This window comes from Penicillium coprophilum (assembly GCF_028826855.1).
Source record: "Penicillium coprophilum strain IBT 35676 chromosome Unknown utg000005l_segment0_segment0, whole genome shotgun sequence".
In the NCBI taxonomy this organism is placed as follows: Eukaryota; Fungi; Ascomycota; class Eurotiomycetes; order Eurotiales; family Aspergillaceae; genus Penicillium; species Penicillium coprophilum.
In genome coordinates, this window is record NW_026622724.1 from 2,347,904 (window position 1) to 2,359,947 (window position 12,044).

At 49.8% G+C, this 12,044-nt stretch overlaps 4 protein-coding genes across 4 annotated transcripts; 2 read left to right on the forward strand and 2 right to left on the reverse strand.

The window, feature by feature from the left end:
• Window positions 1–296: 296 nt before the first annotated feature.
• Window positions 297–2,707, reverse strand: lysF (homoaconitase LysF; the record flags this gene model as incomplete). The annotated part of the gene is made up of 2 exons (XM_056679597.1): window positions 297–2,591; window positions 2,642–2,707. The coding sequence occupies 2 exons, from the start codon at window positions 2,705–2,707 to the stop codon at window positions 297–299; spliced, it is 2,361 nt and encodes a 786-aa protein (XP_056529969.1).
• Window positions 2,708–3,861: 1,154 nt separating this feature from the next.
• On the forward strand, window positions 3,862–4,665 carry N7500_008454 (uncharacterized protein; the record flags this gene model as incomplete). The annotated part of the gene is made up of 1 exon (XM_056679598.1): window positions 3,862–4,665. The coding sequence occupies one exon, from the start codon at window positions 3,862–3,864 to the stop codon at window positions 4,663–4,665; it is 804 nt and encodes a 267-aa protein (XP_056529970.1).
• Window positions 4,666–6,096: 1,431 nt separating this feature from the next.
• N7500_008455 (Amino acid/polyamine transporter I) lies at window positions 6,097–8,167 on the forward strand (the record flags this gene model as incomplete). The annotated part of the gene is made up of 5 exons (XM_056679599.1): window positions 6,097–6,491; window positions 6,554–6,682; window positions 6,802–7,314; window positions 7,374–7,612; window positions 7,677–8,167. The coding sequence occupies 5 exons, from the start codon at window positions 6,097–6,099 to the stop codon at window positions 8,165–8,167; spliced, it is 1,767 nt and encodes a 588-aa protein (XP_056529971.1).
• A 606-nt stretch (window positions 8,168–8,773) lies between these two features.
• Window positions 8,774–10,684, reverse strand: N7500_008456 (uncharacterized protein; the record flags this gene model as incomplete). Its single annotated transcript, XM_056679600.1, has 1 exon — window positions 8,774–10,684. The coding sequence occupies one exon, from the start codon at window positions 10,682–10,684 to the stop codon at window positions 8,774–8,776; it is 1,911 nt and encodes a 636-aa protein (XP_056529972.1).
• Between the last annotated feature and the right edge of the window lie 1,360 nt (window positions 10,685–12,044).

Sequence of the window (12,044 nt, forward strand, 5' to 3'; positions counted from 1 at the left end):
CGACGAAACGTGTTGCAAATAGATGCGGTGGTGGAAAGATACTCCAATAAAAAAAAAGAAATTATCTATGACAAAATTGTTCAATATATTCTTCTTTTTGAAGATCAGCTCTTGTGAAAGAGTCCAAAGTCTTCTCTATGGTACCTGCTAATGATAGAAAAATAGTACAAAAAGTAGATATGCAAAAGATACAACAGCCGAGACAATGTCAGTGGTTACCTGGAACATAGACAAATCAGCCTGTTCTCTAAGCTGGTATTTCCCACCGACATGCGTGTGGTCTGGTTAATACGTCCTCACTTGGACTCCGCAACTTTGCCCTTGACCCAGGCCTCGAGACCACCTTCCGCGATGATCTCCTGTACATTCGCTGGGAGCTCGCCGACCTGCTCAGTCCAGGTCTCTCCAGACTCACCCTCCTTGACTTCAACGACGCTACGCTTCACGTCCCAAGTCAGAGTCCAGCCAGTGCGGCGGGTCGGCTGGCGGCCCGCAGCACCAGGGGCCGACTGAGCGAAGGTGGCACGCAGGCGCTCAACAAGACGCGGGACTTCAAGGCCCATAAGCGCGTTGTTGATGCTGTTTCGGGAGAAAATGTTTCCGAAACTGCCAGCGACGACGAGCGGAATCCCCTTCGCGAGAATGGCAGTGGCAGCCTGTTCTCTTGAGGATCCGCAACCGAAGTTGAAGCCAGCGACGAGAATATCATTTGGCTTGGCGATGCCCTTGAACTCGGGATCGTAGTTCTGCATGCAAGCAGCGGCCATATCTTCCTTCGAGACGTTGTCTTGGTAGGTCAATTTACCGGGATAGATGTTGTCAGTGTCGAGATTATCGGCATCGAGGAAGACGATCTCGCCACTGATACGCTCGGGGAAGCCTGGCAGAATTTCGGTGGCAGGCTTGGACTCGGCTCCGGCGGACTCAACCCGATCGATAAGAGATTCCATTTGCGCAAGTAGGTTGCTGAGCTCGTTCTCGGTGGTCGGTTCGAGACCAGTACCGAATCCGTGCTCCACGCCAGACCAGCCCTCGGGCACCTGGTAGGCGCCGGGGCCAGAGATGACACCGCTGAGAGCGCTAGCAGCCACAACCTCGGGACTTGCCAGGTATGCAAGCGCATCTCTGGAGCCCATACGTCCCTTGAAGTTACGATTGCTGGCACTGATGCCAACCTCACCAGGCTCTAGAAGACCTGTGCCGAGGCCAATGCAAGGTCCGCATCCCGCAGGAAGTGGCTGGGCACCAGCATCGAGAAGAGCCTGCCAGTCGCCGGTGGATTCCGCGGCCTCTTGTTCGGGGGTGGAAGCAGCCGCGATGTAGAGTTTGACACCGTCGGCGATCTTGGGGGGCGTGTCGGGGTTGGCCTTAGCGGCGTCTTTGAAGACCTTGGCAGCGGCCGCGAGGTCCGAGGCACGCGAGTTGGTGCAGGAGACGATGTATGCGCGGTTGACTTTGATGTCTTGTTGAACAAGCTCGTTAAGTGGTGTGGCGACCTTCACTGAATTGGGACCTGAAACGTAAGGCGAGAGTGTGGAGAGGTTGAGGTAGAGCTGCTTGGCGTACTGAGCATCGGGGTCCGCTGTGAGGGGGTTGGCGTACAGCTCGTCGATCCTTTCGTGCGTGATACGCTCCCGAGTTGTGCGGTCATCAGACATCGCTGCCTCGGTAGCCTTGTATCGCAACCAGCGCTTGAGGGTATTGTCAATAGGGAAGAGGCCAGTGAGCGCGCCCCACTCAGTCGTCATGTTGGCAATCGTGAGGCGACTATCCACAAGTAGACTGGACATAGTCTCTTCAGAGCCAGTGAACTCGATTGCATGGTTGAGGACATCACTATTGAAGAGACCGCACAAGGCGACAATCACATCCTTTCCTGTCACACCTACTGGAAGTGTTCCGGTGAACGTCACCCGTGCAACAGGAGGAATCTGCCACCATGTCCGTGAAGTTGCCCAAATACTAGCAGCGTCAGTCCGCACAACAGCAGTTCCAAGGCAGCCAACTCCACCATAATGGTTACTGTGGCTGTCCGAGGCTACTGCCATGCTGCCTGGCCACGCGTATCCTTCTTCGACCATGATCTGGTGCCCAATACCCCGACCCGCAGGATAGAAGTCGATACCTTGCTGCTTAGCAAAGGTCTCGATCTGCTCATATTTCTTAAGGTTCGCTGCGCTGGTATTCTGCACATCGTGGTCCAGGGTCATGACGATCTGCTTTGGGTCGTTGACCTTCTTAGCCCCCATCGACATGAACTTGAGGGCGACGGGCCACGAGTTATCGTGCGTCATGCAATACCCGGGGGCAAGACTGATATAGTCGCCGCTGCGAACGAGCTTTCCCTCGGGGAGACCGACCGCATAGCGTTGTACAATCTTCTCCGTCAAGGTTTGTGGCGTCCGCTTCTCGGAGGGAATCTCAGAGAAAGGGATTGAGGTGGCGCTCTCTACCTGGGAAGGGAAGCCTTCGATCTGGGTGGAGGCTGTCGTGCTCAGCGAGCGAGAAGAGAGCGTATTCGAGGCGGATCGCAAAGGATGATGAATTGTCCTGGTTGGGGCACCGAAAGACGGAGTCCACCGCGGCCGAACCTGGGGGAGTTAGATTGAATTGGGTGGTCATGAGGCGCAGCTGCACTCACCGATCTGCACATCATGGCGGCCGGAGGCCGAGCCACGCGCTTTAACAACATCGAACACGGAGACATTGGTGAGTTCACTCTAAGCAAACTTTTCCCAGTTCCCGACCTCGGAGTCACAAGGCGTATTATCACGTGATTGCGTGTGCCGGGGGTCAGCCTCTTGTGGCAAGGCCATTTCAAAGCAACCCCGGAAATCAAAATAGCACGTGATCTGCAAATTAATCCCCAGTTTTGTCTGATCTACTTGGAACTACATTCATGATTGACTACTTATGCAATCTTGTGACGTTCCTTAGTAATCTTTTCAATGGTCCTTATACTGCTCCCCCTGTATCAATCCTTTTTCTTTAAAATAAAAAGAAGTTTTTCCTCCTTTGTAGTTTAATACGCAGAGAGCAGACATACAACATAGCAGCCTTGAGTTGTGAAAGTAGCCGTTCCTTATACAAACTGGCACTGTGTAGTTCTCTAGGGAGAAATCACACACTACACATTAGAACAGGAGTGGGTCACTTCAGTCATTACATGACCTGAGCTTTGTTCGAATATACGTATACTTGTTGCGATTATATATAATTACGTGGAGTATGTGATAGGGCCGTGGTAATGAGGGGAAAGGGATGTAAATGTAGTACACGTACGGAGTAGCATTCCATGGTTTAAGCATATCTTCTGTTTCTTCACTCATGCGATTTTCCGAATAAGCAGACGTTCAATCGGTGTGTGACCTATAATGGATCAACCCATCGCATAGTTAAACATGCTTAAAGTAGAGTTCTCGAATGGGCCCCAGGGATCCACAGAGGTGCTTAGTAAGGATTTATTTCGGTAAACCTTATGTTGTAGGGGGTATTGCAAGGGGTTGATTGGATTGGCTTCACCGCCACAATACCTCTTCTCAACTCTTTATGCTCGTTATACGTACCGCCTGGTAGCTCACATAAGATTCGTCTCGATCTACGAAGGCTTGATTGATTGGCTATAACACTCGTCCCCAAGCTACTGGAATCAAACCTCAACTCGCTAATCATGAGGGACGATAAACAAATCAGGTGATCATCCCGCTGATGCGAATCCTGTTTGGTAGACGCACTAAATATCTGAGATGTCCCTATATGGTCGAGAATATAGTCAAACTCTAGCTGAAGACATCATGTGACGAACAACCAACAGACGTCAGCATTGTGGAGGTCTTTGAACCCTTTACATGTTCCTGTGCGATGGTCGTCCGACCAATTTACCCTACTTCCGTCTGCGAAGGTGATATGGCGCTGAAACTTTTTGATGGGCATTTTGCAACAGAATTCAGAGAAAAGGATGAAATGAGCCCACGGGGTTCGGATATAGAACATGATTATCACCAGTTCATTCTCAATGGTGACGCCGCAAAGCTTGTTGCCGAGCTCAGCGCTGACAGAGATTTGCCAGATCGGGACTTTGATACATGGAATTCTTCTCAGAAAGAAACTTATTTGCATAGCTATATGCATGGTCTTTACGAGAGAGAAACCCAAGCATACAATACCCTGGCCGATCTGCAAGGGAACTACATACCCCGACTGTTTTCGTGTGTGACCATGTCTAGTTTTTCACCGACGCAGAATAGTGTGTTCAGCGAAGACATCAACATCCCTGGAATGGCTTTGCGGTATGTCGAAGGGTTTCCCTTGACCGATATCGCTTCGTGCGTGTCAAAAGATAGCTGGCAAAGGATTTATGACAATACCATTCGAGTTGTCAACCTTGTCAGTAATAGGGGAATCCCAAACGAGAATGTTAAAGCGAGTAATTTCATTGTGGAAACTTGCCCGGGAAATCAATTCCACGTCTTCAAGATCGACTTTGCGTTATGCAAGTGCCGTGAGGAATACAGAGATGAAACCGAATGGGAGGCGTGTAAGGCAACACAAGATGAAGAAGGGGCGGTTGGATATGTTATGCAAAGAAGACTACAAGGTGGATTTGTGTACCGTCGATCCGCTCGATACAACAATCTGGATGAGAAATATAAAATGGAGGGCTGAGATAACGAGGCCTATATTCCGATTCTGAATCTTCTCGTGCAGAGTCAGATAGTTCCCGCATCCACTACTCTCATTGCGAGGATGGCACGTGTGTCGAAGCAACAAAAGCTCTACTGGCATGATTAGGCCCCGAGATGATAGCCCCAAGTGGACGCTCGCCAAGCTGCTGTTGAGATAAGAAATAGACGCACATGATTTTTGGAGTATGCATGGGCAAGACATGAAGGACTTGATGTGGCAAGTAGAGTTGTTATTAATATAAAGGCCAGAAATGATTGGCCAGTCAAAACGGAGCCCATGTCTTGGCATCTGCACGAGCCCCGTTAGTGTGACATGCAAATTCTGCCGATTAGATCTAGATTACGTTTTCTAGAGTGTCCTTGTTCAAGCCCTGGAGGTTAGAGGAAGAAAGATGACCTGAGCGGTCTGTTATCACTGCTATCTGCAATAGAAAGGTTACGTAACATCCGACCCGGGCCTGTGCCTGAAAGTTTCGCCCCTGAAGGTTCCAAGTTGGAAAGGGCGAGCGAGCACATGCGATAAGAACATTTGGCCCAAGACTGCCAAGATCATGTACAATAGGGAGATATGGATAGTTTTGAAGGCAACTTTGTAAAACCGATTAAGACATTAGATGCGACCAAGGGGAACGTGCACAATCGGTCTCCCCGATTCACACGTAAGGCCCAAACGTTCTAAGACGAGTTAGGTAGTATAATCCAACGAGTCCTACCTTTGATGTTCTTGGAGATAAAACCGGAAGATCCACGCCCGGCTCGTGTCCGGATGCGGGTCAGGTCACAACCCGTGCGGGGAGTCAGATGTAGTCCCGACCAATCAGAGACATGCAAAGTAACCAACTTACCTGCGTCATTATGCCCGGGGCAATTTGGATTTTGTATGGCTTAGAGGGCTTGGAGGGCTTGGAGGGCTTGCCAGGGCTTACATCGGCTTACAGGGGTCTATTTCACTAATCTCGAATCCAAGGTGGAATCCCTGCCCTTTTAAATTCTCTTTCCTCCCACGTTGTCCGACCCCAAAGTTATACGTCTTGAGCTTGCTTTGGACTACATCATTCCTTCTACTTGTCAGATCCTTCTTTGAGGAAACAAACAACGTCTTTTGAAGCTCCATATTCATCATCCGTTCCTACAGACCCGACATCTCCGAGATCTACCTTTGCCATTGCAACCTCAACATCCATAGCACCAAGACTGCCCACGCGAACCCCAGGCCCTTGCAATATACCCCGACATCGAAAGTCTCCGTAGTTAATCACCCGCCCCCGGCTTCCCGCCGACCCAACCCAACGGTTGCAAAAAACCCGATCCCTCAAAATCTAATCGAATACCCACAGCGCCATCTCGTTTCTCTCGCTCGCACCGTATCCGCAATCACCAACTAAACCCCCTAAACAGGAATGCAAACAACATGGCTATCCTAGGTGACACGGGAAAAGAATCGACCGGAAATGTGTTGGAAACACTCGGGCACAAGACAGAAGGCGGTCCTCGTGATGTACAGGAAGGTGTGATGGCGGAAAATGCCGACAACCTCCAACGTCACCTTGGAAACCGTCAGATCCAGCTCATTGCCATCGGTGGCTCCATCGGAACAGCCCTGTTCGTGAGCATTGGCTCGGGTCTTTACCATGGAGGTCCTGGCAGTTTATTTATTGCCTTTACCGTCCAGTGTATCTTTTTGGCCATGGTGAATAACTGCCTTGCTGAAATGACCACTGCCTTCCCTGTCAGTGGTGGTTTCATTCGCTTGGCGGGAAAATGGGTCGACGATGCCCTTGGTTTCATGGTCGGCTGGAACTTTTTGTCGGTTCTCTTTTCGGCTAAGCCGAAATCTTGCCTGCTATTTGTGCTAACACTCGCTCTAGCTTCTATGAAGCCCTTTTGATCCCCTTTGAGGTCGCGGCTTTCACACTTGTGTTGTCTTACTGGACTCCAGCGCTCACTGAGCCTGGTCCAATTGCAGGCGTCTGTGTTGGTGTTGTCTTCGTCTATGGGTGAGAATCTCTCCTGCCTAATCTTGCTATCTAGCAAGAAAGTTCTATTGTTCTCTCAGCTTGATTATCGACCATTTCCGTACGCTTGAAATTCGTTCTCAATACTAACATGTGCTTAGTTTCCTCAACATCTTGGCCGTCAAAGCCTACGGTGAAGCCGAATTCTGGCTGTCCGGTGGAAAGGTCGTGCTGATCTTCTCCCTGTTCTTCTTCACCTTCATTACAATGGTTGGTGGGAACCCCAAGCATGATGCCTATGGTTTCCGCCACTGGAACAACCCCGGCTCTTTCATGGAGTATCTGGACACTGGTGCCCTCGGTCGCTTTGAAGGCTTCCTAGGATCTCTTTGGTCGGCTTGCTTCGCCGTCGTTGGTCCTGAGTATATCTCCATGGTCGCAGCTGAGGCAAAGCGTCCCCGCATCTATATCAAGAACGCCTTCAAGACAGTCTACATTCGATTCGGTCTCTTCTTCATCGGCGGTGCCTTGGCCGTGGGTATCGTCTGTGCTGCTAATGATCCCCAGCTCAAGGCCGTTGTGACGGGCGGTTCTTCAGGTTCTGCTTCAGCATCGCCATATGTTATTGGCATGCGAAATATGGGCATTTCTATCTTCCCATCGATCATCAACGCGTGAGTGCCATGAAAACAATACTCCATTCCCGAACCAAAGACTGACCGTATTTATCTAGTCTCTTGCTGACTTCGATCTTCTCTGCTGGCAATACCTATACCTACTGCGCTATCCGTACCCTGTACGGTTTAGCGCTCGAAGGCCGAGCCCCCAAAATTCTCACCCACACCACCAGAAACGGCGTACCCATCTATTGTTTCGCATTCGTGATGATCTTCCCCATGCTTTCCTTTTTGCAGTGTTCCAGTAGCTCGTCCATCGTCATCACGTGGTTCGCCAATCTCATCACTGCTGGAGGTAAGAAATTTATTGAATTCACCAGACCCCAACAGTGACTAGAGATACTGACAACCCAACACAGGTCTCATCAATTACATCGTCATCAGTCTGACGTACATCTTCTTCCACCGCGCATGCAAAGCGCAAGGCGTTGATCGCAGGTCCTTCTCCTATTTCGGCTGGCTCCAACCCTACTGCGCTTACATTGCGTGCGTTTGGATGATCATCGTGACTATCGTTTACGGCTACCCCGCCTACAAGCCATGGTCCGTGTCCACCTTCTGGTCAAACTACACTATGCAAATCGTCATTCCTCCTCTCTTCATTATCTGGAAAGTCATCAAGAAAACCAAGTTTGTGAAGGCCAGCGAAGCCGACCTGGTTTGGGAAAGACCCTTGATTGATGCGTACGAGGATAGCTTCCTCGATCCACCCACTGGCTTCTGGAGAGAAATGTTGCAGATGGTCGGCATTGGCCGGGTCAAAGGAGGAAACGATAAGCGAGCGCAATCAGTGTCTCAGCCACACGAGGACGCCGTGGATGCCGTTGATGCCGTGGGAAAATCGGCATGAATCTAGCTATACTGTAACAGTGTTTAATTGAATACACATGTACGTTTAGGGATCTAGCGGCCGAAAGGTGTTGATGAGTGTCCTTGTCATGCGACTTGAGGCATCTTGACACAGCAATTTCTTTCCTGCTGCAGATTTGTGAATATGATACCCAGTCATTTTATTTCCAAATGATTTTCGACGTGCGGAGGAGTAATGAGTAATCGATCGGAATAAGTAGTTAGTTTCCTTGCCTGATACTCAGGTCTAGACCTCCGCAAAGCTCAAGGCTCAACCAGCAATGGGCTATGGGTCTAACCTTTGAAGCCTAACCGAACTCACATTCCATTTTTGGGGGCCCATAAGGCCAAGTGGAAAGCATAGTAGAGTTTCACACTGGGCCTGGGGGCTGAGCCCCAGCCCCAGCCTATTAGTGGGTTGGGGCAGGTTTGTGGGCTTTACAGAGCTCTACCCATGTCATATAGCCTATACACGGACGGAAACAGAAAATATGACAGCGAGCGTCAACGACGCAAATTGGACGAAATTTAGTTGACATTGATCGCGGTTTACAACTGCACATAGTATTCTATACCTCAAATAAACAAATCATCCATCGACATGACTTTACCCACTTGCGGTGAGATTGGTCCATCTGGACTTCAACCCATGTGCAGCCATCTTCGGCTTGCGGTCCCTGGTAAACACACCCTTCCTATTACCATCAACCCTCACTATACCGACAGACGTCTGAAAGTCAGCGAAGTTCCAAACATGCTCACCAGCCATGGACTCGAGACGGTCGAAGACCCGGTGATACATGTCAAGCATATTTATCTGGAACTCCTCACTCCAAGGCAAACCCAGGGTAGAGTGGAGACCAGCGATGGTATCGGCACCGTACTCAGTCATGATCATTGGACGATTGAATTTCTTTTCCCAGCCACGCAGCTCCTCTTCAAGGGCCGCCTCTGCTTCGCCCAGCTCACCTGTCTCAGAATACCACCCGAAATACCGGTTGAGACAACTGACATCAAACAAGTCGGCGATCAGATCCGTCTTGAATGTTGCTCCGCCCACATTGGCAAATGTGATGGGACGAGTTGGATCAAGCTCCCGAGTCAACTTGGTCAACGGCTCGAAGTACTCGCGCGCGCCGTCTTCAGCCGAGGATGGTTCGTTGGCAATAGACCACATGACAACACTAGCGTGGTTCTTGTCGCGGCTGATGAGTTCACGAATGGCTTGCTTGTGGGCTCTCTGCGTGTTGTTGTTTATATTGTCTGGACCCCATGTCTTTTGGGGTTTGGCTCCAGACACACCCAGCAAATTGGTGTTCAAGCCCACGGCGGGTGTTTCGTCGATAACGACGATTCCGTGTCGATCTGCGAAGTCCATGACCTCTTCGGCGTAAGGGTAGTGTGATGTTCGGAAAGAGTTCGCTCCGATCCAGTTCATCAGTTGGAAATCGTGAACCATGTATGCTTGATCGTGTCCTTTGCCGCGCACTGAGGTGTCTTCATGTCTTCCGAATCCGGTAAAATAGAAGGGCTTGCCATTGATGAGGAACTTTGACCCGCTGATCCTGACTGTGCGCACGCCCGTGGCAAGGCCGTAGGTGTCCACTACCTTGTCGCGGGAATCGACAATGCTGGCTTCCAATTGGTACAGATAGGCGGCGCCGGGTTGCCACAACTTGACTGACTTGATCTTGATGGTGCCTTCAGCTCCAGAGGCATTTCCGACAACGGCTCCATCCTCGTCGATGACGGAGATCTTGATCTTGCCAGCCTCCTTGTTGGCCACCTTGACCTTGTACTTGATGAGTCCAGTCTCACCTTCGACGTCTGTCACGACGGTGATGTCTTGAATGTGTTGGCGGGGCACAGAATACAGCCAGATCGACCGAGCAAGACCGGCATAGTTGTAAAAATCATGCTGGTAGGTCTGGAATCCCTTTCCAGTGGCCTCGCCCACTGTGATCTTTCCAGGTGGGATGGTCTCATGGGTGAGTTCATTATTGACACCGATTGTCAAGCGGAACTTCTCCCCAGCGGTGACAAACTCGGTGATATCGGCCTCGAAGGGTGTGTAACCGCCAACATGCTCGGCGAGCAGACGGTCGTTTACATAGATACGGCCGTGATGAGTAGCAGATTCAGCTCGTACGAAATATTGCTCCTTCGACCAGCCCTTTGGGACGAAAACATCGCGCTGGTAGTAGACCCATCCGACGTGGTCGTGGATGTCGCGATCGACGAAAATATCGTTGTATGACGCGGGGACTGGACATTCGAGGGCATTCTTGGGGAATGGTGCGGTCCAGGGCTGGGTTGTGTCGTTTGCACTGGAAGCCAGTGTGAATTTCCACAGGCCATCGAGATTGACAAGGTCTCGAGAAGAGGTTCTCTGGGGCTTGAGCTTGATCAATGGCTGCTCCTCATTGGCCAAGTCATTGATTGGAGGATTGCTAGCTGTAGGGACAGCAAGTGAAGAGGGAATCAGGGATAACAGAGCCAATCGCGTTGGGAATTTCATGGCAAATATCGTTGTTGAACGAAGCGTCCGACAGTTACTGGTGATGTGGAGGCCGCTCTGAGCTACTTGAGTAGGACATGATGGGAGGCAAATTGATCAGTTTTATATGCTGCATTTCCATGAATATGATGTACAGCGGCAATTGAGATATCTTCATATCGGTGATTGACTAGCTTGGCGCAACTACTAGGTTGTAGCATATAGGGTCAAAGTGTTAACAAGGGGTAATACTTTTATTATGTTATATGGGCCCTCCAATTGGGCATGTTGCCAAGATGCCAAATCCGGGGCCCCGACATATGCATCGCTTCTCGCGGGGGTGGGTCAGGAGTTCGGTATTTATTGCGACAAAATACCTGGACATTATCATCCAAGGTTTTATGCCATCGGATCTAGTGCACAGGGCCCATGACCAATCAGAGCATCATAGCTTACCCCGAACTCGTCATAGAACACCTGAGATAGTTTTCGTTGACTGCCATGATCCAATGCCAGCCTTGTCTATCTCTAACCTCTAACATCTACTTCCCTTGGGTTGCATGCATCTTATATTTGTATCCTATATTTGTCCCAAGCCAGGTAGTGTGCGTACATTGACCTCGTTCGTCGGCAATTAGCCTAGCTTTTTCGTCGGTTATTGAATGGCATAACCACATGGCCGAAAGTGGGGAGACGGGCTTAAGCCTATTATGGTTAAGTATAGCGAGGAAACGACTTGAAGCAACGAAATGGCTTCCTAATCGATCTTAGTGATATCTTTTAAAGTTCTTGACCACCTAGCTAGGTAGGTGTACCTGTGAAGTATGATATAAGAGGTTAACTTGAAGTAAAGACATAGCGGAAGTAATTCCGTGATGATCGTAGTATAGGGAGTACTGTCAACTTACAAATATGGTCCCCTAGGCCCCATACATGAACCTCGGCTTTCATTGTGGTCTAGTAACAAAATAGCTGTACGTTTTCTAAAGTGTTTAATTACCGACTTTATGCCGGAACATGATAATCGGTAGACTGGAGAATCGATTAATCCTGTGTCCTGTAATTTGGAATTATTAATCGGCGGTAGGCTTTCGCAAAAGTCAAAAAGCTCGAAACCCGATCCTTTCAAGGGTCGAGTTGGGTCGGGTTTCGGGGTTTTAGTGTATGTCACCCCCTAGGGGAATGACGACGCCAACTTGGCGGAGTTGTACACACTAGGGTCGATCTAGGCGATGATGAATCACTTTGTAAGTGATCAAGATCCCCAAAAAATTTCAGAACCCAAGCAAGAGACTTTAGTCGAAGTGTCCGGAGGATTGGGAGTGGTCTTTATGTTTTACATTCACTCTCGTCCAGCATATCAGGTCACCCAAGAACCGCC